General features: G+C 43.0%; 1 protein-coding gene and 1 long non-coding RNA gene across 4 annotated transcripts; one reads left to right on the top strand and one right to left on the bottom strand.

The window, feature by feature from the left end:
- Window positions 1–1,087: 1,087 nt before the first annotated feature.
- FBLIM1 (filamin binding LIM protein 1) lies at window positions 1,088–12,451 on the top strand. Of its 3 annotated transcripts, none has more exons than XM_081015685.1 (8): window positions 1,088–1,297; window positions 4,644–4,890; window positions 5,769–5,932; window positions 6,560–6,671; window positions 7,176–7,345; window positions 8,023–8,201; window positions 8,985–9,102; window positions 10,591–12,451. In XM_081015685.1, exons 2-8 carry the CDS (start codon window positions 4,650–4,652, stop codon window positions 10,702–10,704), a joined length of 1,098 nt encoding a protein of 365 aa, XP_080871811.1. In that variant the 5' UTR covers window positions 1,088–1,297; window positions 4,644–4,649; the 3' UTR covers window positions 10,705–12,451. The 3 variants fall into 3 exon arrangements, with proteins under 3 accessions (XP_080871811.1, XP_080871812.1, XP_080871810.1); XM_081015686.1 differs by lacking the exon at window positions 1,088–1,297 and adding an exon at window positions 3,753–3,887; XM_081015684.1 differs by lacking the exon at window positions 1,088–1,297 and adding an exon at window positions 3,877–4,010.
- A 2,533-nt stretch (window positions 12,452–14,984) lies between these two features.
- On the bottom strand, window positions 14,985–23,478 carry LOC308482535. Its single transcript, XR_013989313.1, has 2 exons — window positions 21,537–23,478; window positions 14,985–15,775 (listed from the first exon to the last, which is right to left on the bottom strand). It is a non-coding gene; the product is annotated as an uncharacterized lncRNA (long non-coding RNA).
- Between the last annotated feature and the right edge of the window lie 4,218 nt (window positions 23,479–27,696).

The raw sequence follows: 27,696 nt of genomic DNA, 5'->3' as shown, positions 1-27,696 counted from the left end.
GATCTCACAGCATTCTCAGCCTCTCCCCTTGGCACCCACTGATCCTGTACCCTGTTCCTCCTAATTTTAATTTAGAATAAATTAGGGTTCTTGGAGTGAGGTGCCTACTTTTTTGCGTTTCACCTGCCTTCTTTTGGAAGTAGGGTGTAGGACAGGCGTAGGCAAACTTGGCCCTCCAGATGTTTCGAGACTACAATTCCCATCATCCCTGACCATTGGTCCTTTTAGCTAGGGATGATGGGCGTTGTAGTCCCAAAACATCTGGAGGGCCGACTTTGCCTATGCCTGGTGTAGGAGGTTTTCTGTGGTCTGAGGATTGCCAGTTTTCGTTCTGTGAAATGGCGGTGCTTGTGAGTGTTTCTTAGGATTTCAAATGCGCCCCCAGGTCCAAAAAGTTTTGCAGCCCCTGGGCTAGAGAGGGTTCAGAGAATTTAAACCTATTTTTCTTGGCTTCAACAGCAGGGCCTGGATACCCATGTGTGGGCGGGTATCAGTGAGTGTGTCCAGGAGAAGTCTTTGGGGGCAGTGGTGCCAACTTGGAATAAAATATTGGGGGGCCCAGGTAAGCCCCAACCTGCATAATCGATCACATGACTCAGTGCACACACACCATTTGAATAGCAATGCCTAAATATTTTAGGGGGGTGCGCAAAGGGACCCTGGTCCGTATGTGTTGGCTCCTAAGACGCTGGCCTAGCTGGACTCACTTTTGGTCCAAGGGAGGCGCAAGTCTTTTATGATGGCCTTAGGGGAGAGGACTTCCAAAAGCGCAAATGCCGAGGGGGGTGGGGGCTAAGGCTCTCCGTGGCTACTACTAGTCCCGATGCGGCTGCATCTTACCCCCCAGTCAGTAGCAGAGGCAGCCGACCTCTGGCGCCCCGTTTTTGGGTGGCCTGATCTGGCTGCCTGGCGCGGGCTGCTTCTCCACCTCGGGCCGGGCCGGCATGTGGGAGCTTGCCGGAGAAAGGGGTGGGCTTGCAGGAGGGGAGCCCCCGGACCCAGGTAGGTAGCGGGAAGAGGGAGGGGCGGGGCGCGCGGGGAGCGCGCGGGCGGGGCCACCTTTTGTTCGAGGAGGGGCGGGAAGCGGGCAGACGGCGCCCGTCGAGGACGGCGAGCAGGACGCAGCAGGCGGGGGCAGCAGACCCTTCCCTCCCGGGGACCGGGGCGAGATCAGCCGGGGGCCGCCAGCCCGGCCCGCCTCCCTCTCTCTCTCCGTTGGCCCACGCCTCCCTCCCTGCCCCTCTCCGCTGCGCCGGGCAGGTACCAAGTGGCCGGACCAGCGTTGCCACGGATCCAGGTAGGGTGGCATCCAAGGGTGTCCGGCGCCCTTGTCGGTGGCCCTCCGCAGCCTCCCCGGCCCGCCAGAAAAGAAGGGTGCTGGAGGGAGCTCCCGCACCGCTGAGCAGGGCGCGGCGGGTCTCCCGCTCTTTGGGGCCTCCCCCTGCAGGAGGCGCCCGTGGGCACAGCCCTGCGTGCCTCGCCATCCAGCCGGGAGCTGCCCCATTCAATGTCCCGGAGGACTTTTGGGGAGCCAGGGCGGAGATGGGGGGGCGCGCGCCCAGGGGTGGATCTACTATGATGAAACTAATTCAGGGCCCCCAATCCTGGAGGGGCCCCCATTTAGTCTACATTGCTTCTAAGATTTGGGTCTAGTAGGCCAAGTTTGATGGATTTCTTTTTTTGCTGGATGCATTTCAACGATCCCAAAGTTTGCACAGATGTTGCCAAGGTGTGGTGATCCGTCGTGGAAGAAGATAACAGTGGTTACCCAAGCCTTGCTGCTGGTTGCAAAGGGGCCCGCATAACAGTTCAAGCTTCAGGGACCCCTCCCACAAATGTAGGTCCGCCACTGGGGGCGCCTCTTCCTCCTCCACAGATACAGCCTCGGTGCAGGGAGTGGCCCCCACCGAAACAAACCCCTACCCAAAGAAAGCCTATGGCTGTCTTGATACCTAGCATGACTGTCCCCACTCCAGTTCTCCCTACAAAACGTTAGCGTTGCAAACTCTTGTGCCTCGTTTCCTCTCTTTTTTGGGGGGTGGCCTTGTCAGGACCCTCTGCTTGCGTGATGATCCTGGTAAAGGGAAACTCTAGCTTTTGCTTGCCAGGACTGTGAGCCTGGTAAGGTGATAACTTAGGTACCCTTGTTTAAGTGAAGGTGTTGGTTGTCTTGAGGTGAAAAACCTCTGCACTTTGAAAACGAAAATAGCTTGCATGTTCAGCTTAGAAGTTTGTGTCTCCAATATTGTCCTAGAGGCAGAGGCTACAATCCAAGGCACTCTTTCCTGGGAGGAAGCCCCACAGAATACAAAGGGGAATTATTCCCAAGTAGACATGGGGTGCATGCTGTGAGGTATGGCAAGGCAGAAAGGCCTTCTTCCATTGGCAGATGAGGAAGTGGCTGGCTTTCCACCAATGTGTTGGAGGCTTCATCCTGAAAATGGGACACCCCCCCCCCCCCGCAGGCTGGTTGTAGGCAAGGGTGCAAGGCAGAGCATCACCTCTCTAGCACCTTCAGAATCTTATTTTTTTGTATCCTCTTGCAATAATAATAATGATGATGTTGCTTTGTACATTTATTGTGTTTATTCTGCTCTTCACAGCCAATATAGCATTAGGTCCTTTGCAAGCCAAAGTGTTACAATAGAATTAGTGGCTGGAGAGGAAGGGGTCTATTTTTTTGGCCATCATAGCTAGACAGGGACAGAAAATTCAATTCAGTTCACATTTAAAGGTGAACTTACCTAATTCACACTTTCTGAAACAATTTGTAAACCGAAACACAGCAATCCCTCATAATTTGCACCTCTCCAGAATTTGCAGTGCAGCTCTCCAGCTAAGAATATATGCATCCAACCAGCAAATATCCAGAGTAGCATTATAAATATTGTTTTGCGGAAATACATTTATTAAGCAGTGTGGCATACAAACACATCTATTACAGAAGAAATTCACACTAACATGCTTATGAATTCCCATGAAGACTTCTTAAGAAATATTGCAAACTGGTGTGGAAATGTGGAAAACTGAATTTAATATTGGAAAAATGAGGAATTGAGATAAACCAAAATTGACAAATGGCTCCTCCCTCCTCATAGCCCCTCCCTGCTCCAGAGTAGCCTCCCCCAGAAAATGAGGGAGGCATCTAGTCTAAAGAGACAGCCATGGTGGGTCCTTGAGCCAGCCAGAGCTGCAAGCCTTGAGGTGCAGGAGTTTGGAGAGAAGCCAAGAGGAATGCCAGAAATTATGGGTGGCAGGGGACAGAAAGATAAAAGAGGTGTCCAGGTTAATCTTCCATGGTCGCCCAGAGAAGCCTGAAGACCCCAAGGCATGGCGTGTCCTGCTTGTTTAATTAGAAGGTCAGGCTCCCTCTTATTTGGGTGGGGACAGGTAAAGTATTTAATTAAACTGGCAGCAGCCTCCCCCCTCCCCCCCCCGATTCTGCACAGGAGAGCAGAATTATGCATAACCACAAACTTTCACATGCCACCCCAGTAGGGGGAAGCGTTAGGAATGCTTTTAGCAAGTTATAGAGGGGTAGGAGTAAAAAAAAGACCAGGCTGTTCAGCTCCACTGCTGCAGACACAGCCTGGGCGTTGGGGACGAGCCTCAGAGCCAGCACCTGCCTGAAGCAGGGCTGCCCTTTGCCCACTTCCTTATCGCTTCCGCCCCATTCCTTGTGGGATGGTGATGAGGCAGAGCTGTGGCTCAGAGCAGCTGCCTCAGGACTGGGCTGTGGCAATCCCTTGGCTGGCTACACGTCAGGGCTCCTGTTGAAACGCTGCTCCCAGGTCTGTCAGGTCTTGTTCTGCTGCAGAGAAACAGCTTTTCCTTTCCTTCCCTGCTCCCAGGAATGAAGATTTTTTTGAAGCAAAGGAGGAAGGAAGGTTGGTGCACAGAAGTGCCAAAGGGAGAAATGGCTTCTTGTTTTGCAGTGACTGCTCTGTGGTGTTATTGATTGCTTCCCACTTTATTCTGCTTTAAATTTTGTGAAGCGTTTTTCGTGCATGGTAGGTTTGTTTTGTTTGTGCATCTGCTGTCGTTGGACCCAGCATCTTGAGACTCTCAACTTTCATGTTCCAAAAAGGCAATGCTCCCTGTCCTCTTTAAGCTGTGTTCATGAAATGGGCCGCTCCGTGGGCAATGCCTGGTGGAGCTGGGAGGATGGAAAAGGAAACAAGAAGGGAAATGTTGCCCTTTGCCTTCCTTTGCCACATGCAACAGAACACAAGTATGCAAATTAATTTTGATTCCTTTTATTGGGTCCCTTCCAGCTTTACAATTCTGTGATTGCAAAATTGCTGTAACATGCACAATTCATATAGGACAGGGAACAAACTTATATTGGAGCATTGGTTGAGCAATTTTGGCCCAAAATGCAGCTTTCGCCATAATGCAGCTGTTGACGTTTTGCAGATGTAAAAAGTGAGGCTAGTGGCTTCACAGAGCCTGCAGCAGGAGATGGGGGTGGAAGTAGGCTCTCCCAGACCCAAATTTCCCCACCCATTCCCACCATGTCATTCTCTCACTTGCTCATTCGAGCCCCTCAAATAACCAAACCGCTGGAGGGATGGAAAGATTCTGGGAATGGGGTCTTGCAGGACCACAACCCCAAACATCTCTGCCTCTTTTCTTTGTCCCAGGAGAAAATGCTGTCCAACAAGGTGGAGAAACGGATTGCCTCATCCATCTTCATCACCCTCACTCCACCCAGGAGGGACCACATGGTGAGAAGTGAAGCAAAGTCACAGAGGACTCAACTTCCACCCAGCAACAGACTCTCCAAGGAGGCATTGAAGTCTGCTGCTCCCTCCCTGATCCAAACATCTTCTGGTGCTGTTAAAGGGAGCAGAGGCTGCTACGGAGGGACAGTGGGCGTTTCCAATGGAGGTGAGAGGAACTGAAATCACAGTGAAGTGATGCCGTAGTCTGTCCCAGGTGCAGGGGAAGCACAGAGAGGACAGGAGGACAGCTGGCCAAGACCCTTGTCCTGGAAGGGCTCCCTTTAGCCAAGGCTCAGCTGAGGAGCCCATATCCAGAGCCAGGAGTGTGAATCAATTAAAAATACAAGCATTCAACTAAGGGCTGTAGCTCTGTTGCAGAGGTTCAATCCCTGGCGGCAGCATCTCCAGGTAGGATAGGGAAAAGATCCCTTACCTTAAACCCTAGAGAGCAATTGCTGCCAGTCAGTGTTGGCCATACTGAGCTAGGTGGACTCGATGGTCTGACTTGGAATAAGGCAACTTTCTGTGTTCCTATAGGTGTTTGCATAGTGCTAGCAGTAGGCCTTAACTGTACCTTCATAGAGTGTAGTAGGAAGAGAGGAAGCTGCATTTGACAGAGTCAGACCTTTGTTCCCTCTAGCTCAGAATGGTCTACTCTGACTGGCAGCAGCTGTCTTGGATTTTAGGCAAGGAGTCTTTTTCAGCCCTGCTGGGTGATGTCATTGTGGATTCAGCTTGGGGCCTTCTGCATGCAAGACAGCGGCTCGACCGCTGACCTGTGGCCCCTTCCTGCTTTCAGTTCTGGGCATCAGCATCTGGGAGAGTAATAATGACCCCTCAGCTTGTTTAGAGTATGTTTAAGAGTAACCCCTTAGCCTCCCACACTATCTAGGGTTAAGCAGTAGGGGTTGGGGTTTGTTGGTATCTCCTAGCATATCTTCTGAACAAGTTTGAGTTGCTGAACCTCTTGTTTTTAAAATGTACAAAGATGATTAAACCAAGTTTTGAGTCCTTAAGGCAGCTGTCGTTCTGTGTCTGTTTCAGGTTGTTCTGCCTTGCCAACTCCTCCCGTCCTGTCCTGTAATGCAGTGGACCCTAGCCTGGATAGCATCTTTCCTCCACCACCACCATGTTCTAAACCTTTCTCAGTGGAGACACTTGGTCCTGATCTCCAGACACAAACATCAGTTTCCCCCACATCCTTGCAGGTAACCACCTTATTTCTGCTGAAGGATCTATCTGGACAGTCACTTTTTAATGCAATAAGTGGGTAGTTTCTTCTCTCTTGGGCTGGTTCCACATGACTTAATATCAGCTTGTTCTCTTTGTTATTATCGAGGACCCAGGCGATAGTTGCTTCCTTATTTGAGCCCTTAAACCTTGCTGAGGCATTGTTTTCCTACAATTAGCTGGAAGCTGAATTAGAACATCTACACAAATATTTAATATAAGTCTATGTTATCCAGCAATATCTCTACTTGTGGCAAAGATCCTTCTGCAATGTTTGTTCACAAATAAGTCCCATTTAGCAAAGGTTGTCTAATCTTTTAAAAAGAAAGAGAGGGGTTGCTAGTAAAGCTCCCCCTGCTTGACCCCAGGGACAGAAACTGACACTGAGGTTGTTAAAAGAGGCTATTAATCTTCTACCATGATCAACAGGAAGCAATAAAGTGGTCTGAACTTGCAAAAAGTAAACTTTTCACTAAAGGCACAAGAGCCCCTAAAAGCATCAGTTGTAGTTCATTTGCTCATACCTTTGAAGCTAACCTCTGCCACCCAGAAATATATCGTGAAGGTGCTCAGCCTGCCTTAGTCTACTTCTTCCTGTTTTCTAGACAACTTCAACCTTTGCAGCAGAACTGAGGCAACCTAAAATTCTGACTTCAACCCTTGGTTGGGCTGGTGAGCATCAGACAGAGAGGAAGGTGGAGAATACTGTTGCAAAAGGTGAGAATAAACTGCACACCAAGAAGGAATATGTATGTGTAGAAATCGGTTCTTTTGGGGACTCCATAGAATTATTACAGGTAACTCACAACTTATGCACATTTAATTAGTGTGTGTGTGTAGCTTTACGTACTAAGCAAAAAAATTAAAAAGGGGGTGGAAATTGAGCAAGAGTCCAGGAAAAATGACTTTGGCAATCCTACCTGCAATTGAAACCAATGTGTTTTGACCATGTGCAGTTTTGGTTTTACATGTGATCCCCAGAACATAACACCCATGTTGAGAGTCACCTGTATTTCCAAGGTGATACTCTTTGCAAAGGTTCCATGGACTGACCTTGGGAAAGGGAAGCACTGGCTCTAAACATACAGGATTGTATCCAGTGCTGATCCTATTCAGAGTAGACCCATTGAAGTTAATGTCCACTACTAGCTTAGCCCATTAATTGGGTCTGCTATGAGTAAAATTTTGTTGGATGGAAGCGCATGTGATTCTTTTTTCCAGATATCTGTGCCTTTTGTCACAAAAACATCTCTCCTGGGACTCCCACGCTTGAGGCGATGAACAAACAGTACCACGCTGACTGTTTCACATGCCGAACATGTCACAGTGCCCTGGTGGGGCAGCGCTACTACCAGAAAGAGGGACGGCCCCTGTGTGTTGCCTGCTACCAGGTACATATCTCTGCCTCTTCTCCTCTCCCCTGCTTTGTGGCTCAAGGTCCACAAGACACCCAAGGACCTTATTTGTGTGCCCTCTCCAAAAGAGGTGTGGAGGGTGGCAACATGAGAATGGGCCTTTTCAGTGGTAGCTCCTTGATTGTGGAATAGTCTCCCCAGAGAAGGAGGCCTGGTGCCATTAGTGTTTGTTTGTAGATTCCAGGCTTATGGCTTACGGTTTTTAATGGGGAGGGTAGTAAATCCTCCTCAAAGTAAATCCATTGAAGTTAATGGCCATAACTTACTTAGATTCATTTAATAGAATTGTTGAGTTGAAAGGTACCCCAAGAGTTATCTAGTCCAGGCATAGGCAAACTCGGCCCTCCAGATATTTTGGGACTACAACTCCCATCACCCCTAGCTAACAGGACAAGTAGTCAGGGATGATGGGAATTGTAGTCTCAAAACAACTGCAGGGCCGAGTTTGCCAATGCCTGATCTAGTCCAACCCCCTGCAGTGCAGTGTGTCTACTCTGAGTAGGTCTTGGTTGGATACAACCCGGGGTGTCTTACACACTGAGTGTTTTGAGGAAAGCATCAGAATGCATGCTATTGACCTCCTTCAATCAGGACACTGAAAATCTGCATCTAACATCTCTCTGCTTCATTCCGGATACATCCTGCCCTCCCAGAACACCCTGGAGAAGTGTAGAAAGTGCCAGGCCTTAATCGTGAACCAAATTGTGCGGGCCATGGGCCATGGATTCCATCCGGAGTGCTTCACCTGTGTCGTATGCCACCGGGCCATTGGCGACGAGGTCTTTGCTGTTGGCGACGACGATGCTGTGCATTGCCTGGATGACTTCTACAGGTATGGCGATAAGAACTAAGCACTTCTTGAATGGTGGATTTGATCTCCTTTTCCTCATACCAACGAAGCTGACGTCTGGGGTGCCCTGAGTGACGCACACAAAGCACGCAGAGTTTAAGAAGTATTTGGGATAAGATAAAGTTTGTGCCTGGAGGAATGGCAGATGAAAATGATGGACTACATGGAATTGGCGGAAATGACTGGCAGAATCCGTGACCAGGGAGAAGAGTTGGTGGAAGAAGATTGGAAGAAATTTAAAGATTATTTACAGAAATATTGCAAAATTAATGAATGTTAGAGTGATGTTGGATTGAAATTAAGTGGCTTCTAGCTGTACAGGCTTTAAAGTTATAAATATATCAAGATTAAGGATCAGGATTAAAAAGGTTAAAAGAATGGAAAAATTGGTTTTTAATAGGTAAAAATTTAATGTTATATTATATTAAGATTAAGGATTGGGATTAAAAAGGAGGGAAAGGAATTGCTGGACTAACAAACTGAATTGGAATACAAAAGAGGGAGGTATGAGGAGGTCCGGGAAACAAGTAAATGTAAAAGTAGTGATGAAAAGATGGACTTGTTTTTAACTGTTTTTTCTTTTTTCTTTTTGTATTTTGCATTGTGTATTTTTCTTTTTATTCTTGAATTTTTCTTTTTTGTTGATGTGATTCTTTCTTTGGGAAACTTTAATAAATATCATTAAAAAAAAATAAAATAAGATAAAGTTTGTGCCATGGACATGCAGAGGGAATCACAGTCACAATCTGTCTTTTCCCTCTTCAGGAAGTACGCTTCTGTGTGCAGTGCCTGTGAGAGGCCCATTATCCCCAGTGACGGAAGGGACTCGTACAAGATAGAGTGCATGGGGCAAAACTTCCATGAGGACTGCTACCGCTGTGAAGTAAGCCTGGGAGAGGGTTTGGTGTCCAATGGCTGAGGTCATGCAGTGTGGGAGGGAGACTAACCAAGATCATCACCACGAGCCAAGTTTGAAGGCGGGTGCCATTCTTTAAAATGTGAAATACAAGTACTGTTCAAAGGTTTTCAGTCATACAGTGGTGCCTCGCAAGACGGAAAACCCGCTAGACGAAAGGGTTTTCCGTTTTGGAGGTGCTTCGCAAAACGAATTTCCTATGTGCTTGCTTCGCAAGACGAAAATGTCTTGCGAGTTCCTGTGGGGTTTTTTTCCTTTCCCCCCCCTTTTTCCCAAGCCGCTAAACCGCTTATCAGCTGATCGGCTAAGCCGCTTAACAGCTGATCGCTAAGCCGCTTATCAGCTGATCGTTAAGCCGCTTATCAGCTGATCGCTAAGCCGCTTATCAGCTGATCCGCTAAGCCCGCTAAGCCGCTAATACTGTAGCGCTAATCCGCTAATGGGCTTGCTTCGCAAGACGAAAAAACCCGCAAGACGAAGAGACTCGCGGAACGGATTCTTTCCGTCTTGCGAGGCACCACTGTACATCAAAAGTAAACGAGGAATAACAGAGAGAGGTGGAGAATCAGGGGAAGGACTGCAGCTCAGCTCAGTGGTGGAGCATCCATTTTGAATGTGAAAGGTCCCGACATCTCCAGGACTCCCAAGTTGCAGCTCACCAAATGAATGTGAACAAGACAAAATATTATGGATACTTCCTTTATAACAAAAGAGGGGGCATATGAACAAATGCACTGCAGCTGTGTTTGAAGGACTAGTAAATAGGTAATAAGCAGTGTTCGAAACTTCCATTGTTCTATACACATTTTTGCGACAGGGAATTTCATTAGGGCAGTTTCTGAGCTCTCGGTGCAGTACTGCACCTAAGATTTCAGACTGAAACTGCAGAATGGAAGGAAAAGAGGTCCTTTTTCTGCCTCCCCACTTCCAGCTAGTTTCTGAAGACTAGAGAAGAGACCCTCTTAATATTAATATTAGGGGGTAGGCAAGGGAAGAACTAGAGCACGTGAAAAATGAACATAATATTTTAGCTGCAGTTCATTAATTTTTAGCTTTGTATTCTTGTTATAAAAAAGTGCGCCTAGACATCCTGTTACTGCGCCCATAACCTAGGTTTAAGGTGCCATTTAGCTCCTAGCTTTCATATCTCAGTTTCTAACACTGGTAATAAGGTGTGAGTGTTTGGGATCTGTATAGAGAGGGTCTGCACAAATAGCTTTAAACTGTTGTGACCCAGGAACACAGAAATCTGTCTTATATTTAGTCAGACCAGCAATGGCTCTCTGGGGTTTTAGGCAGGGGTCTCTCCCAGCCCAACCTGGGGCTGCTGCCAGCGGGGATTGGACCTGGGACCTTCTGCATGCAAAGCAGGTTCTCTGCCACAGAGCTACAACCCTACCCATAAAGGGACGCTAACCACAGACAAACACTCTATTTGTTCCTTTCATTCTGCAGAGATGTTGGGTCTTGCTGTCCCCAGAACCCACAGAAGAGGGCTGCTACCCTCTGGGAAGCCACCTCCTCTGCAAGTCCTGCCACATCAGACACACTGAAGAATCATCTTGCTGAGCAAATGAATCACAAGCATATTTCCAGACGCTGCAGCGCAGGAACCAGGCAGTGGTGTGCTTGAGCATTTGGACGTCCCCGTTTGTGCCTCTCCTGTTAACTTTCAACTGAGCCTTGGGGTGGGGTGGGGGAACCTTTCAGTGTTGGGGATTAGTCCTGGGGTTGTGTGTAATGCAAAGGTTGGCAACAAGGCTGGCTAAAAGTCTAGGGTGGAGTTATAGGAATCTCCCCCTACCGTATTGTTCTTCCTTCCAGTGGCCTTGGCTGTAACAGCCTGTAGCAGTGCAATGCCTCTCCTGGGAGAGAGACTGAGCCAGGAGAAGGGGTTTTTTTTACCACTAGAGGGCACATGTGAAAGGTGGTCAACTGTCAATCATCTATGGGCGGGATTCCCCCCCTGCAGGCTGCCAGTTGCTTTCCACTGGTGTAATATATGAGCATCTTTTTCCAAAGAGGGCCAATTGCTAGATATATAATGTGTGGAACTCTTTTCAGCCAGCAGAACACGGTATGGATGTGTGTGTAGCTCAGCTGCAAGGTGGTTGATGGATTCCAAACTTCTTTACTTGGGATTTATTCCCTACCTTTTGCTTCGTCAGTCCAGCAAAGCCTCAAGGCTGTTGGGAGCAAGACTATTGGTATAAAAGCAGCAGAACCTTACAAGCACCTTTCTTTTCCTGGGTTTATGTTTCCCTCCCTGTTCTTCAGAGCCCTATCTGAAATCCCATGGCAGGGCTGAGAGTATAGCTTCTTGTCATTGAGCATGGGGGATATAAGTCTTAGGATCACCTCTGTCTGGGAGATCTCTGGAGGGAACTGAGCAGTAAGTTGTTAGGAAGCTTTATTACAGGGTCTTTTAACAATGTAAGCCCGCATTCCCAGCTGTCATCCACCTTGCTTGAAGAGGTGATAAGGAAGGAGGTGAGGCCTGGAACAAATTCAGGTGTGTCGTGACCTCACAAATGCATCAGGCTTAATCTGTGGGCGAAAGGCTAAGCTCCAGGACCAGATCTCAGTGGCAAGGCTCAAAACATGTGATGTGGTCATGAAGGCAAGCCTGCTTTTGAGCAAATACAGAACACACCACAAGCAAAGGACTATAAACTGGGCCTTGCCATCTGTAGATTTGCTGTGTTGTTAATGTATAAATTAAGACTATCACACCTTATTGTGTGATACTTTTGGTTTTGCTTGGAGGACCAATCTCTGAGAAACACCTAATTGTGACTCAAATGCTTGCACCAGTATCAACCTGGGCAAATGTTTCATTTTGCCTGATAAAACTTTAAGGCTGTATGTGTCTATATGCACACTTTCTTGTGCACACTGAAGGCACCTTGCCCAGCCCATTAACACACGTCTTATCCGCCAGGGGGCAGCACAAGGCAACACTACCTTAATAGCAGGTTCTGGCAAAGGCTATTTATTAGGTATGGGGAAGAGGGTCTTTCCACCTTCATTTTAGCCTGAAACTGTCACGGTATCAAAAATTGTTTTGCAGTCTTAATCATATAAATATATTTGTACCAATCAGTTGTTTAAATGCACGGAAACAATGTACGGGGTGTGGGATTGTTATGACTATTATGATTTTTGTATGCTTTTGATATCTTTCCTGTCTGTCTGCTGGACTGCGCTGATGTTCACTTGAGTTTTTCCCCTCTGGAAACAATATCAGGAAGCCGTAGCTGGCATCAAAATTACCACACATATACGCGAACTTGATTAAACCTGACTTCAAATGCAATGGCTTTCTTCTGTTTTGATGTTACAAGCAAATATATACAGTGGTACCTCGGGTTACAGACGCTTCAGGTTACATACGCTTCAGGTTACAGACTCCGCTAACCCAGAAATAGTACCTCGAGTTAAGAACTTTGCTTCAGGATGAGAACAGAAATCGCGCGGCATTGGCGCGGCAGCAGCAGGAGGCCCCATTAGCTAAAGTGGTGCTTCAGGTTAAGAACAGTGTCAGGTTAAGAATGGACCACTGGAATGAATTAAGTACATAACCAGAGGTACCACTGTAAATGGATCCTATAATGCCATTATGTGATTTTCTGGTTAAATCAATTAAAAATACAAGGTGAGAATGCTACAGGGATCCAAACTGTATGCTGTAGCCTTTCCCAACCTGGAGCCCTCAAGGTATTTTGGACTACTCACATCTGTCCAGTCATGCTGTCTGGGGCTGTTGGGAGTTTTAGTCCAAAATGACCATGCTGACCTGCTGGGAATTGCAGTTCGAAACAGATGTGCTGGCCTCATCTTCTGCTTGTGGCCACAGTCTCACTGTGCCCTGCCCATGTCACTTGAGGGGCAGATATACCAGCAAAAGTGCCCACTGGGGAAGGAAATTGGATACTGGGGGAGAGAAAGAGAGGACCCCAGACTGGAGCAAATGAATGAGGGGGAAAGGGAACGCTCTCGGAGGCCATTCAAAGACTGTTGTTACATTGCCAGTGATTGCAATTCCCAATTTAAATGGATACAAATACAAGAAACCAGCAACCTTGTATCCAGCGTTGCTCAGTAATACTAAGAAACAATAAAATAAAAATAAAACAGGGCAGTTTTGAAATCATTGGTTAAAATCGGCAGTTTTGAAAGGTTTTGTCATCCATTTGTATCCAAACATAGATGAAAACCTCCTACTTGATCTCCGGATATGATGTGAGATATCTTAAGAGATGTATACTGAACAGATAAATGGATTTCCAAAATATTAAAAACATGAGATCACAAAAACAGAAGAACCATGGCTCTAATATCACAGACTGATCAGGTAATGTCTCCTTATTGCTTTTTCATGGCATAAAAAAACACATTCGCTGAGGCACCATTTCTAAAAGCTGAAAGCTTACCGTGCGCATTATCTCAAAGAGTTCTTTATATCTAATTAGTAAAGTAGGTCATTTTTTCTGTCATCCTATCCCATTATTACAGATGCAGACTAAGAGAGACAAAAATAAATACACGGATGACAGAAAGGTGGGGCAATAATCAGGTCTTGAATGAAGAGAAACAGGTGCAATTATTTCTCAGTGTCGCCCTAAGTTTTCAGTGCACACAGTTGTTGCTGTGATAAAGCTGTTGGGGCTTGATACTGCAAGGAGTTATTAAATAATGTTTCTGAAAATAGATATGCAGGTCTGTGCTTACCACCCCAGCTTTGACACTCTAGCCTTTTATTCCTCAATATCATACCACTGTTACATGTTAATACAACTAATCACTTCACGAAAGGTTACGGACCGACCAGCATTTCTTTTGAAATGTCCCCTTGATGCAATACTTGGAAGAAGATGCACTTGTAACCCTAGTGTGGAATTGGATCGAGGTATTTTGCCAGCGCAATTGGAGAGGGGTCCTTTGCCACCAGCAATTGGAAATCCCTAAAATAGGGCTGTTCCTGGCATGCCCTTTTGGGTGTTTGCGTAAATGCCCCAGATTGGGTAAAGTAGATTAAAAAACCATTCTTGGCAACCATCCTTTGGGTGTCTTAAGGCAAGAGGGTGGGCCCAGGGTGCAGTCTGGGTCTCTTCAAATCTGTCTTCTGCACGTGCCTTGACATGTTTGGTACGTGTGAAACAACAGTATTCATCTCCTTAGCATTGTGTAAGATCAGGAGTGGCAGGTGCCTATGTATGTTTACTTGTGAGTAAGTTACACTAGGCTCAATGGGGTTAGTGTGTGTAGGACTGCAGACTTAAGAAGCTGAGCATAGCTGGGGTTCAGCAGACAGTGGCTGCCACTTTTTCATCATGTTAAAAAATGTTACCGCTTGCCCACCTTTAGCATTTTTCTTCGGTGAAGGCAGAATTGTGCGTCTAAACAAACTCCAGACAGACTTGGCCCCGGGGTGTGTTTTTTTTGAGCAAGAGCTCAGGGGAACTGAGTCGCCTTAACTTAAAAAATTTAAATAATATTTTTTGGGGGTCTTTTTGTGGGGTAGGCAGGCTGGAACGGATATACACCCAATGCCTTTGCTAAAAATCCACCTATATATGTAATAAAAGTCATGGCCATTTCTAATCCAAATCATTGTCTGCTTGAGTTTATTAATTATATCTTACATTTATCCACTGCCCAGGGGATTAGCACTGTGACTGGGCCCACAGTAAACAAACAAACAAACTTTGTGGCGAGTTCCTGCACCTTTTTTCCAGAAAAAAGCACCGCTTGGCCCCTTCAAAAACATTCAGCTTAAAGTAGTGGTGAGAGAAAATAGTTTTATGTTTAGTTTACATTCTCTTAATTACAATTGTCTTTGATCGGTGTATATCAAACTCAACAGATACAATATAGATAAAATCAGTTAAAAACTCATAATAAATACCTGAAATAAAAAAATGTTTAACTGACCATGGGGGTGGGGGTGAACTTAGTAAGCAGCAATTTTTTAAAAATGCAGAGTGTAATTATGCCAGTATCACTCAGAAAATAGAAATTGCCACTGAAACCTCTGTATTTAATAAATAAGCCCTGGATATTCTGTGGCGTCCTGCTCATTTTACCTCACTGATGTGGCCAAAGGCTAGACATGCGCAAATTTTGTCAGGTTTTAAAGAGCTAAACTCTACAAGAACTGCCTGGCCTCTCCCAGTGGTAGCCCTAATGGACATGACCATCCAAAGTTTTCTTTAAAAAAAATATTTTTATTAAACAATTTCAACATAACAGTTTATCAATCCAAGTATTCAATTACATTATTCCCCCCCATCCCTCCTTCTCCCCCCCCCCAAGACTTCCCTCAGCTCCCCTCTCTGGTTTCTTTGCACATATTGTTCTCTGCATATTATAAAATTGTACATATTCTTGCCTTGTCTATCATATATTCAACTAATAAATTTGTGAATGTTTATTCAAAACCTGCCAAGGAGTTCAAGTCATTTTGTTGTCTTTTTAAGTAGTTTGTAAAAAGTTCCCATTCTTCCTTGAAGTCACGATTGTCCTTGTCACGCAGTTTATATGTCAACTTGGCCAATTCCGCATAGCTCGTCAATTTTTCATGCCACTTTCGTTGGGATTTCCTTGTTCTTCCATCCTTGTGCTAACAAGACTCTTGTCGCTGTTGTAGCATATATAATTTTGTTTTTAATTTTTCTTGGAAGGTCTTGTCCTACAATCCCTGACAAAAATGCTTTTGGGTTTTTTTTGCAAATGTCATTTTAAACATTTTTTTCAATTTGTTATATATCATTTCCCCAATATTTTTTTATTTCTCTACATTCCCACCACATATGATAAAAAGTACCTTCTTTTTCTTTACATTTCCAACATATATTTGACCCGGTTTTGTACATTTTTGCTATTTGTACTGGTATGATATACCATCTGTACATCATTTTCATATAATTTTCTTTTAAAAGAGAACAATCTGTAAATTTCAGATTTACTTTCCACAATTTTTCCCAGTCCTCCAATTGTATGTTATGTCCTATATCTTATGCCTGTTTAATCATGACTGATTTGACCTCCTCATCTTTTGTTTCCCATTCTAGCAGAATACTATATGCTTTCTTCAGCAGCTTCCCTTCTTCTTCTATAACTTCCTTTTGAAATCTGGAAGTTGTGTAACTAAACCCTTTCTTATTACTTTCCTTATACATCTCATGTAGTTGTCTATAGTGTAGCCAACTCTGAAAATGGTTTTCGATTTCCTCATACAGTGGTACCTTGCAAGACGAATGCCTCGCAAGACAAAAAACTCGCTAGACGAAAGGGTTTTTTGTTTTTTGAGCTGCTTCGCAAGACGATTTTCCCTATGGGCTTGCTTCGCAAGACGGAAACGTCTTGCAAGTTTGTTTCCTTTTTCTTAACACCGTTAATACAGTTGCGACTTGACTTTGAGAAGCAACTCATAGAACGCGGTGTGGTAGCCTTTTTTGAGGTTTTTAAAGACTTTGGTGATTTTTGAAGCTTTTCCAAAACTTTCCCGACACCGTGCTTCGCAAGACGGAAAAAATCGCAAGACAACAAAACTCGCGGAACGAATTAATTTCGTCTTGCGAGGCACCACTGTACTCTTTTAATTTCCATTTCCCTTCTTGATCCCTCAGTAGATCTCTATATGTAGGCCACTTCCCCGTTTTGCCAAGCGGTTTGAGTGACAAAGCTTCAATTCGTGATAGCCACCAAGGTGTTTTTTGTTCTATTGGATCTTTGTACCTCTCCCACACCCTCATTAGTGAAAACCCAAAGTTTTCAACTGGGGTCTGAAGTGTAGTTATCCTTTGTCTGCAGCAGAGGCAGGGGCTCATCTGGAAGAAAGTTCCCTCAGGAAAAGAGGGAAAATAAATTCCCTGAATAAAGAGTATGTCAGGGAGAAAACTAGGACAGACTCCTTCCCCCTCACAACTTAAAATACCTTGCTTCAGCCTCAGTTCCCTTTCTGGGTTTTTGTGTGTGTGTGATGGAATAAGAGTTTCCATTTACCTCACATAAAAATCTGTGAGAGAAACACACATTAATGTTCATTTGAAGGTTCTGTCACAAGGAAGACAGGCCTATAAATGATTTAAACAAATAAATATTGAGGTGTGTGGTGAAACTGGTTGTTGGAGGCAGGTGAACAGCCTTGTGAAGCATATGTTTCCAAGGCAGGTAGTATGCGACTCCAATGCAGATCTACCACACAAAGTTTGAAAACTCAGTGACCACTTGTATCTTGATGGTATAATTATATTTTATAATGCTTTTTTAAAGCTGTATCAGATTGTTCACTGCCCTGTCACTTTGTAAAAAGGTGGAATATAAATCTATAATATAATAATATATAATGGGCTGTCCGGCAAGGACTGAGGTTGAGGTTGTTGAGGTTTTATTTTTGCTACACAGAGAGAGAGAGAGTGGTATCCAAATTATTAGGATTTATTTAAAATGTACCTGCATTTTTTTGTTTTTGGCCACTTTCCCTCAAAACGCAGCACATTTAATTTGCCTCATAACAGAAGCCAGCACCTCACACAGAAAAGCCCCAGCACAGATGGGAAACAAAATGGCAAGGTTCATTATTTTTACCATTGCAACTGCTTAATAATATCCTTAGAACTAAGGGAAAGAGCACAAAGCTGGAGGACAAGTAAGGCCCTCCAGATGTTGTTGGGTTCCAACTCCATACCCTCCAACTTCTTCCAACCTAAATCTAACCTAAAACCTAACCTGAATAAACCAGGGAAATACCGCAAAGAGAGGCAAAGGAAAGTGATGCTAAAGTTGCAGGGAAATGCTATAAGAATGGATAACACAAATTATGAATAAACCATTTCATCAATTTTACTTACAGTAAGTTGTACTATACAAATCTTTATTATGGTCATAGGCCATAAGAAAATAAATGTACCAGGGCCAGATGGTTTATCAGCTGTTTACTATCATTTTTTGGAAGATTAACTTTTAAAACCCTTACAACGAACAATATTTTACAGAATGGTAAGATACCAGATAACTGGAAAGAGGCCAGCACTATGCTTATTGCTAAAGAGGGACAAGATTTGACCTTACTAAAAATTATTGTCCGATTCCATTCTTGAATAATACTATGTTATTTACAATGATTTTTCCCCCCAGAAAGATTTACAATCAAAGTGGATTCAAAGGCAATTCAGATACAATGTCAGAAAAGCTTTAGACATCTTGGAGTATTTGAACTGTAATAATGAGAAGCAAAGCTGCGTTGATTTCTTTGGATGCAGAAAAAGCTTTTGACAACATGAATTGGATATTTTTGTTTGGAGTTTTGCAAGAAATGAACTCTGAGATAATTGCATTAAATGGGTAAAATTGCTTTATACATCACAGACAGCTCATAGAATTGTTAATGGAGAAATGAGAAAACCCTGAGATACAGAAGGGGACAAGGCAAGGATGTCCATTGTCCCTCTTACTTTTCATTTTGGTTATGGAAGTTTTGCTTAGAGACATTAGACAAGATGAGAGAATTATTGGGACAACGATTTTGTAATAAAATTATAAATTATGGACCTTTGCTGATTATCTGATTATGGTTCTGGAAAACCCCTTACAGGGAGTGGAGACTCTTACGAATAAACTAAATGAATTTGGCATGCTAGCAGGTTTTAAGATTAACCATAAGAAAATGAACATGACAACAGAAGATTAAAAGACCTTGATGGAGAAAACTGAATTTCAAATTGGAAAAATTGAAATATTTGGATATCACTATCCAAATGAATTGTATGTTGTTTCAAGACATGTTAAGACATGGACAGAAATTTAAAAAGATTTGTTAAGATGGGAGAAATTAAAATTGCCACTGTTGAAGAGAATTTATGTGATAAAGATGAATATATTGCCCAGGATGATGTTTTGGTTCCAAACACTGCCAATTATAGCTAATGACTTACCATTTAAACAATGGCGAAAAGACTTATCCAAGTTTTTATGGCAAGGGAAAAAACCATGTGTTAAATTTAAAATATTACAAGATGCAAAGGAAAGGTGAGGATTGGGCACACCCACTTTAAAATTGTATTTTGCAGCCTGTTCTTTAGTGTGAATGAAGGAGTGGATGACATTGAGAAATAAGAGACTCTTGGAAATAGAAGGACATGACCTAAGGTTGGGATGGCATGGACATTTGTGGTATGACAAAGTTAAAGTTAATGTGGATTTTAAAAATCACTTTATTAGACATGTCATATTAAGAATCTGGAATAAATATAAACCTGGGTTGTTCTGGATTTCATCACAAGAAGCTTTCTACAGAGAATAGATGACAGGCAAAGAAAAATAGACAACATACCATGAATTACTGTATTAGAATTGCATGAAGGAGACTATAAAACTAAAACAAGGGAACAACTAGTAGTGAAAAGTTATAGTTTGCAGTGGTTTCCTTATATGCAATTAGCAGTAGGTTTAAACTGGATAAAAATACTTTGGGTATAGAGCAAGGAAAGGCGGACTTTGAAATTCAACTGTGCACAGATTATGAACATGTTATTGCAAAAATGTACAAACTTTTGTTGAAATTTGAAACAGAAGACCAAGTTTAAGAATGAATAAATGGGCAAAATGTTTTGATTATAATATATAGATGGAACAGTGGGAGTATACGTGGACCAAAGGGTTAAAATTTACACTGTGTTATGATATTAAAGATAACTTTTATAAAATGATGTATCATTGGTACTTAACTCCTGAGAAACTATTTAGAATGTATAAAGGTGTTTCAAATGTTTGCTGGAAGTGTCAAGAACATGAAGGGACATTTTATCATGTTTGGTGTACAGGTATAAAGGCTAAAAAATATTGGATACCAATACAGTAGTACCTCGGTTGTCGAACGTAATCCGTTCTGGAAGACCGTTCGACTTCTGAAACGTTTGACAACTGAGGCGCAATGGGAGGTTGGCAAGTTCCATTGAGAAAAATGGAGAAACGCACCTTGGAAGCTGTTTGACTTCCGAGGCCCATTCAAAAACGGAAGCATTCACTTCCGGGTTTTCGGCATTCGGGTTCTGAATCGTTCGGCTTCCAAGACGCTCGAAAACTTAGATTCCAGACATTGATACAGCATATTTTAAATATTCAATTGAAGCCATAACTTTTCTTTTAGGCTTAATGGGTACATAATTGGAAAAGGATTATGGAAGATTATTTCAATATATGATCCCAGTGGCAAGCTGTTATATGCACAAATTAACGTGTTTAATTGGAGAAAAATCATTATTGACATTTATTAAGTATCGGAAACTTATTACGGACTTTTTGCGTGAAAGAGAAAATGTAATATTTGAACACTGAAAAAGTAATGGCTTAAAGAAAATTTGAATAGTTGGATGTCAGCCATGGGTATGGGCAGGGAGGGGCAGCTGCCCCCCCATCAAGTAAATACTAAAAAAAAGGACCAATCGTGTTGCAGATAGCTTGGATCTGCCCCCCCACCCCATAAATTCTGGCTACCTCCATGATGCTAATTTGAGTGAATTATTGGGAAAAGTTACTATATTTAGCTGACAGAGAGGTAATTGAAGTCTTTTCATGGCTTATTCTTCTGGTTTTTTTCCTTTATTTGCTCCTGTTTTAGATTAGATTTTTAAAATATTTATTTTTTAATAAAAAAATATGTTTAGCATTGGGTATAAACGTTTGTAAATCTTTCAATGTGTGCCAGTAAAACTCTTTTGAGGGGGAGGGGAATTAATAACAGAGCAATTAATAACACTTTGTAACCAATGCTACTCCAAATTCAAGAGTAGATTCATAGAAATTAATGCGCCTGACTAAGGGTTGCATCCCATGCTGGTTCTGCTTGCAGTAGACCATTGGTCTTAATGGCCCTGCCCAGAGAACTCAGCTGGAAACCACCCATGGAGTGGGGAAGGGCTTGGTTCAAGCGATCTCGCGCGTTTTCACGAAAAGCGCGCGTGGCGGAGGAGCGCGGCAGCGCCCTCATTTCCCACTCGGTGGCCTCTCGCGGGTACTGCAGCCGCGTACGCGCAGAAAGCCTTTGGCGGGCTTCTCTCGGCCTCTCTCTGCCCACAAAATGGCCGCCCAGGGAGGCTACAAAATGGCGCCCACAGAAGGACGAAGAAGGAAGAGAAGGTGGAGGCGAGGGGGGGGGCGGTGTGAGGAAGGAAGGCAGGAAAAGCTGCACTGCGGGTTTGTTTGTAAAAAAAAACAAACCAAAAAAAGCCCAAAACATGGGAAGGCAGAACGCTTCTTCCGTTTCCAGTTATTTCGAATAAAAGGGCCGCTGCCTCCGTCTGAAATTGCAGCAATGCTACCGAAATTTTAATTCGCACAGCTACTCCCCCCCCTTAATGTATACTTATATACGTGTTTTAATGGAGGCCCCATATTACCCACTGCGATCCAGCATGGGTTGGAAGGGAAGCGTTGTACTTTGTTCTGTTCATTATTGAAAATAGCCACCGTGCTTTTACTCAACGTCGTTAACAGGTCGTCGTCCCCACAAGCCTTTTACCACACATCCAATTTCACCACCTCGTTTTCAACCCCGCTTTTCGGCTGCGTTTCTGCCACACCATGTCCGAATACACCCCTTTGTAACTTCTTGATTCGGTTTAAAAGCACACACCCTCGCTGTAACATTAACATCTAAATCTGGAATTTGTCCCTTACCCCCCCCCCAAAATGGCTCCTTTTTTCTGCTGAAATAAGAAGTCTTGTTCATTCTAACCTCCCCCATTTCATTACTAGTTTACATCTCTGAACACAACCCGAGTCTTTGCACAAACAATGCCTTTGTTTTTAGCTAAGACGAGATCTTCCCGGGATTTAAGTCACCGCGAAAGTGATCAGATTCAGCCCCATTTTTTTTACTCAAAACAAACATGCTGTTTCCTACCCCCCGCAACCCCTTTCCCTGACACAATTTTGCTATTAAAAAAAGCACTTGGATAAACTTGAAATCTTAATTGTTTTTTTTTAATTATTATTCAATGCAGACCCACTACAGTACTCCCTACGAATAAAAACCGTTTAAAAAGGGACACACACGCACAAACACACCCTTGAAACAAACAAACAAAAAAAACCCTCTTCCTTAAAATACTGTCTATTTCAGCTCACATACGTTACACTTTGTTACCTTTGTTATCGCTCCGTTCGCATTTAAACTACAATGTATCCTAAAAGAAAGGCAAAGCCGGGGAGGCAAAACCCCCATCCAAAAAATAAAAAATAAAAATACCGAAAAGACAGACACAACCCTTTTAATTAAAAAAAAATCATCATCATCATCATCATCATAATCCAGGAATGATTTGGCTTTTATTTTTCAGGTTTAATCCACTGAGATGCAGGCTTGTCCTAAGGAAAGAGGCAGGTTTTATTTAAAAAAAAAAATTAAAAAGAGAGAAAAGAAGAAATCACTCCCTGGCGTTGCAAAGGAATGAGATATATATTCCATAGCAGACAAACCCTCAAAAGGATTGAAACGTGCAGCCTTTTTGATTTTGTTTGTTTGTTTTAATGGCAGGCTATTGTTTTCCAAGAGGCTCCTCTGAAATCCACCATTGCTAGTGTGCCAGGCATTCCTCCCAACTGGCGTGGTGTGCTTTGTTTTTGCTTTTGTTTTGAAATAATCATGAAATGTGGAGGAGGAGGAGGAAGACGAGGCATCGTGGTGGTTGTGGGCACTGCTGAGCCCAGAGAGAGCGCGCGAGTATCTTATGCATTTGCCTGGTACTCTTGACTTGCCTCCTCTAGGAGCATCAACCAGGGGGGCTCCTGCCTTCCTCCTCTCCCTAGATTGGCTGCCTGGTTCCAGAAGTTTCTAAAGTGGGAAGTGCTGCTCAGGAAAGCACGGGGGGGGGGGGAGGCAGCCGTCCTACCCCCACCGCCAGCAACACCCTTTTCTCTCTTTTGCATGCAAGGCTGCCCTGCCCTTTGTGGCCTCTCAAGGGGAGGGAACCGGGGAAACAGAACAGTGGGGAGGGAATGTATGGGGCGGGAGGCTCACCCACTGCAGAGGCGGCCCTTTTGCCGCATTGTGGTGTAGGCGTGGTTGGCTGCAGTGCAGGGGAGAGGAAGGACGGGGAGAAGGAAACAGAGAAAAAGAAAGCGTAGTTGTTAGGCTGCTAAAAAAAAACAAACCACAGGCTCAGTAGCATTTCAGCAGCCCAAGAGTAATGAGACATGGGAGAGGAGCGGGGCAGCGGAGAAAACCCTCCTGTTTCTTCCAGCCCACCCTTGTAGCAAGCTGCTGTTCCCAAGTACTGTATATATTCTCGAGGACCTCCCCCTCTTCCTTTACACCTTTGCCAAGCTGCACAAAATTCAGGGCAGACTTTAATTTTTAATTATAGGATGGACTGTTGGTGATATAAGGCTTTTCTTTTATTAATGTTGCACTTATGGGAATTGGGGATTACTTTGCAACAGACGTGTCAGAAAAAACAACAACAATGGGGGTGGGGAGACACAAGCAAAGTGTGTTTGGGAATGGGACCCACATGATCCCACATGTTAGATTTCTCTTTCAGTGCATTTCCCGTTGCTTCCTTCCTAATCCTAAACACAATGTTCTCTGAAGTAAGTCGTATTGGTGTTGATGGAGTTAACTGTCAAGTAAGCATACTTAGGATTGCAGCTGTGCTTTAAATTCCAGTTTACATTTTCAGTTATAATTGATATGTGAAACACGTCTTCAGATAAGCACCAATGGTCATTTATCTGGAAGGGGTATGTAATTCTCTGGCACTGCAGCTGGGGCTGAGACTTCCCTGTTTCCTGGCCATATGGTCAGATTGTTCTCTTGATGTGCAGACATAGTAGGGCAGTGGTTGCAAACCAGGAAGACTCGGGTTCAAGTAACCACTTGCTGGGTGATCTGGTTTGCTGCTCCCACTCTCATCCTAAACCACCCTGCAGAATTGTCTTGAGGATAAAAGGGACACATTGATATGGATATCATGAGTGCCTTTGTGGAGGGGGAAAAAACTAAATAATGTGTGTTGTTTATTTATACGTTGGCATAAACAACAGCATTCATCTTCATGACTGCAGATTTCTGCAGATTATAATAAAGCCTTAAGAGCAGGCCATGCTGTGTTTTGAATGGGCAGCCCTCCATTTACTTGGGGCACAGGAATAGGAAGCACCACAGTTGGCTCAGCACCCCTCCAATGCTTCCAGACATCAGAGATCAAGCCTTTTCCTCCTGAATTCCCAACCCCTTCTCTTGGTGGGTGGTAGGTGAGACTTTGAAAACACATCCTTGGCAGCTTGGGAGAAAAGAGACTTCAGCTCTGGATGGGCTGGCATTCACTAGACAGTGAGATCATTACCTTAATTCCAAAGCAAGCCCCAGACCTATGAGCCAGATTTATTGCAATATATGTTGTGCTTTATTTAAAGTGTGCATTCTTCTCCCTCTGGATTTCAAACCACCAAAAGGGCTTTTTAACACAAAGGGGACACCTAATTTACACTGCCCAACCTCATCCGTTTTGGATTCATTTAAGATTTTGCCTTCAGCAGCATGGACTTCAAACTAATTTTTAAAAAGCGTTTGTGTATGGGGGAAGAAACTGATACAGCTTTAACATAAGCCTTTGGTGAGGTTATGGGATTATTCTGTTCCCTGAGCAGTGGGAAATTCAGTACAAAGTTGTCAAGAGTGTTGCCTTTCTGCCTTCTGCATCCAGTGTTGCTTATGAAAGTTCATGTCCACAAAATTCAATTAAGTTTTCTCTGCTGTCACAGTGATTTTCTGCCTGCTTCTCCATAAAGAAAAAAGAGAGCAAGTCTGGGAGTTCTTATGTCGGAGCCAAACAGTACAAATTGAGAGCATTTGCAGATGACTTAGTATTGACGTTACAGGAGCCAGAATCTAGTACCAAAAGGGTTTTAGAACTGATTCAAGAATTTGGTCAAGTTGCAGGATTTAAATTGAATAAGTTAAAAACCAAGGTTTTAGAGAAAAATTTAACACCAATGGAGAGAGAGGTTTCAGAATGAGACAGGTTTAACAGTGGTTAAGAAAGTTAAATACCTGGGGATTAACATGGCAGCAAAAAATGGGAATTTATTTAAAGACAACTATGAAAAATGCTGGGCTGAAGTGAAAAAAGATTTAGAAATTTGGTCAAATTTGAAGCTTTCACTGCTGGGTCGTATTGCTGCGGTAAAAATGAATGTATTGCCTAGAATGTTGTTTTTGTTTCAAACATTGCAAATTGTGGACAAAATGGACTGTTTCAAGAGGTGGCAGAGAGATATTTCTAGATTTGTCTGGCAGGGCAAGAAGCCTAGAATAAAATTTAAAATATTAACAGATGCAAAGGAAAGAGGTGGATTTGCCTTGCCAGACTTTAAACTTTACTATGAATCAGCAGCCTTTTGCTGGTTGAAAGAATGGCTGCTTCTTGAAAACACTGACATTTTGGATCTAGAAGGTTTTAACAATGTATTTGGATGGCATGCATATCTGTGGTATGATAAGGTCAAAGCACATAAAGCATTTAAAAACCATATTGTCAGGAAAGCATTGTTTAATGTTTGGATAAGATACAAGGACTTATTGGAAAATAAAACCCCAAGATGGCTGTCACTGATGGAAGCGAAAGCTCTGAAAAAGCTCAATATGGAGGCCAAATGGCCAAAATATTGGGAAATTTTGGAACAAGATGGAGATAGACTGAAATTACAGAGTTTTGAGAAATTAAAAAACAAAGTGCGAGACTGGCTTCATTATTATCAGATAATGGAGGCATATAATTTGGACAAGAAAATTGGCTTCCAGGTGGAAAAATCAAAATTGGAAACAGAACTGTTAGAACCCAAAACTAAGAATTTGTCAAGAATGTATAACTTGCTGTTGAAATGGAATAGTCAGGATGAAACGGTGAAATCTGCTATGATTAAATGGGCACAAGATGTTGGACATAACATAATGATGGCTGACTGGGAACAGTTATGGACCACAGGTATGAAGTTTACGGCATGTAATGCCTTAAGAGAGAATATTATGAAAATGATATACAGGTGGTACATGACACCAGTCAAGCTTGTAAAAATCTATCATTTGCCCGATAATAAATGTTGGAAATGTAAAGAAACCGAAGGTACATTCTTTCACCTTTGGTGAACGTGCCCAAGGATTAAGGCTTTCTGGGAGATGATTTATAATGAAATGAAAAGGGTATTTAAATATACCTTTCTGAAGAAACCAGAGGCCTTTCTCCTGGGCATGGTCGGCCAAATGGTGCCAAAGAAGGACAGAACTTTCTTTATGTATGCCACAACAGCAGCAAGAATACTTATTGCAAAGTATTGGAAGACACAAGACCTACCCACTCTGGAAGAATGGCAGATGAAGGTGATGGACTACATGGAATTGGCGGAAATGACTGGCAGAATCCGAGACCAGGGAGAAGAGTCGGTGGAAGAAGATTGGAAGAAATTTAAAGACTATTTACAGAAATATTGCAAAATTAATGAATGTTAGAATGATGTTGGAATGAAGCTAGGTGATTTAAGCAGTAATGCTATAAAGGTGTATGTAAAAAAGGATTGATAACAGATGAAAATTTAAAGTTATAGTATATTAAGTTAAAGGATCATGAGAAAACAAAGAGGGAAAGAAATTGCTGACTTAACTAATTGAACTGGAATACAAAAAAGGGAGGTATGAGGAGGTCAGGGAAACAAGGATATGAATGTAAGCTATGGAAAGATTGATCCATTATTCTTTTTCTTTTCTTTTTAAGTGTCTTTTATTCTTTTATTCTGTAGTTTGTATTTTTCTTGTATTTTTACTTTTTGTTTTTGTGTAATTATTTTTTTTCCTCTGAAATTTTAATAAATATCATTAAAAAAAAAAAGTCTGGGAGTTCTTACATAAGCATCTGTGAAAGCCAAATGATTCCACATCTGAAATGGGAATGGGAAACAGTCCTGGGCATATCAGTCCTAAATTCCCCAGGCTCAGAAATCCCGTTTGACTGCAAGTACTGTGGCCAGCATGCCAAACTCCAATCCTCACCATATATATATATATATATATATATATATATATATATATATATATTTTAAAGAGTGGTGTTACTTTCCCCACCTGCAGATGTTGTCAAACAATGTCTCAAGGAAAATGAAGTTATAATGTCCTTCTCTTGGGCAGCCTCATCAACATGGCTATATCTGGGAATGGCTCTTTGTTAACCCTTTCTTTGTAGTGCTACAGTAGAGTGTAGAAGTTGAGTTTTAATCCTATTTTTATTTTCATTGATCAGTCATATTATACAAAATAAAATAAAAATATCAAAGCAGCTTGCCAGGATAAAATACAACAAATACAATCAGTGCAAAACTGGAAAAGGAGGTAAAGAGGAACAATACAAAATACATAAAATGCTCACGCAGTAAATAATAATAATAATAATAATAATAATAATAATAATACCCCACCCATCTGGCCAGGTTTCCCCAGCCACTCTGGGTGGCTCCCAACATAATATTATTATTAATAATAATAAAGTGATAAAACATCAAACATTA

Source organism: Podarcis pityusensis, assembly GCF_964106645.2.
Source record: "Podarcis pityusensis genome assembly, chromosome: 8".
Classification (NCBI taxonomy): domain Eukaryota; kingdom Metazoa; phylum Chordata; class Lepidosauria; order Squamata; family Lacertidae; genus Podarcis; species Podarcis pityusensis.
Note: the sequence above shows the minus strand (reverse complement) of the source record. Positions and strands in the feature narration are given on the sequence as shown.

What these genes read in the sequence shown, in the direction of transcription:
- FBLIM1 (XM_081015684.1), top strand. An exon ending in AGTGGGCGTTTCCAATGGAG is followed by an intron (nt 4,891 to 5,768) that starts GTGAGAGGAACT and finishes TGTCTGTTTCAG; the next exon opens with GTTGTTCTGCCTTGCCAACT. An exon ending in TTTCCCCCACATCCTTGCAG is followed by an intron (nt 5,933 to 6,559) that starts GTAACCACCTTA and finishes CCTGTTTTCTAG; the next exon opens with ACAACTTCAACCTTTGCAGC.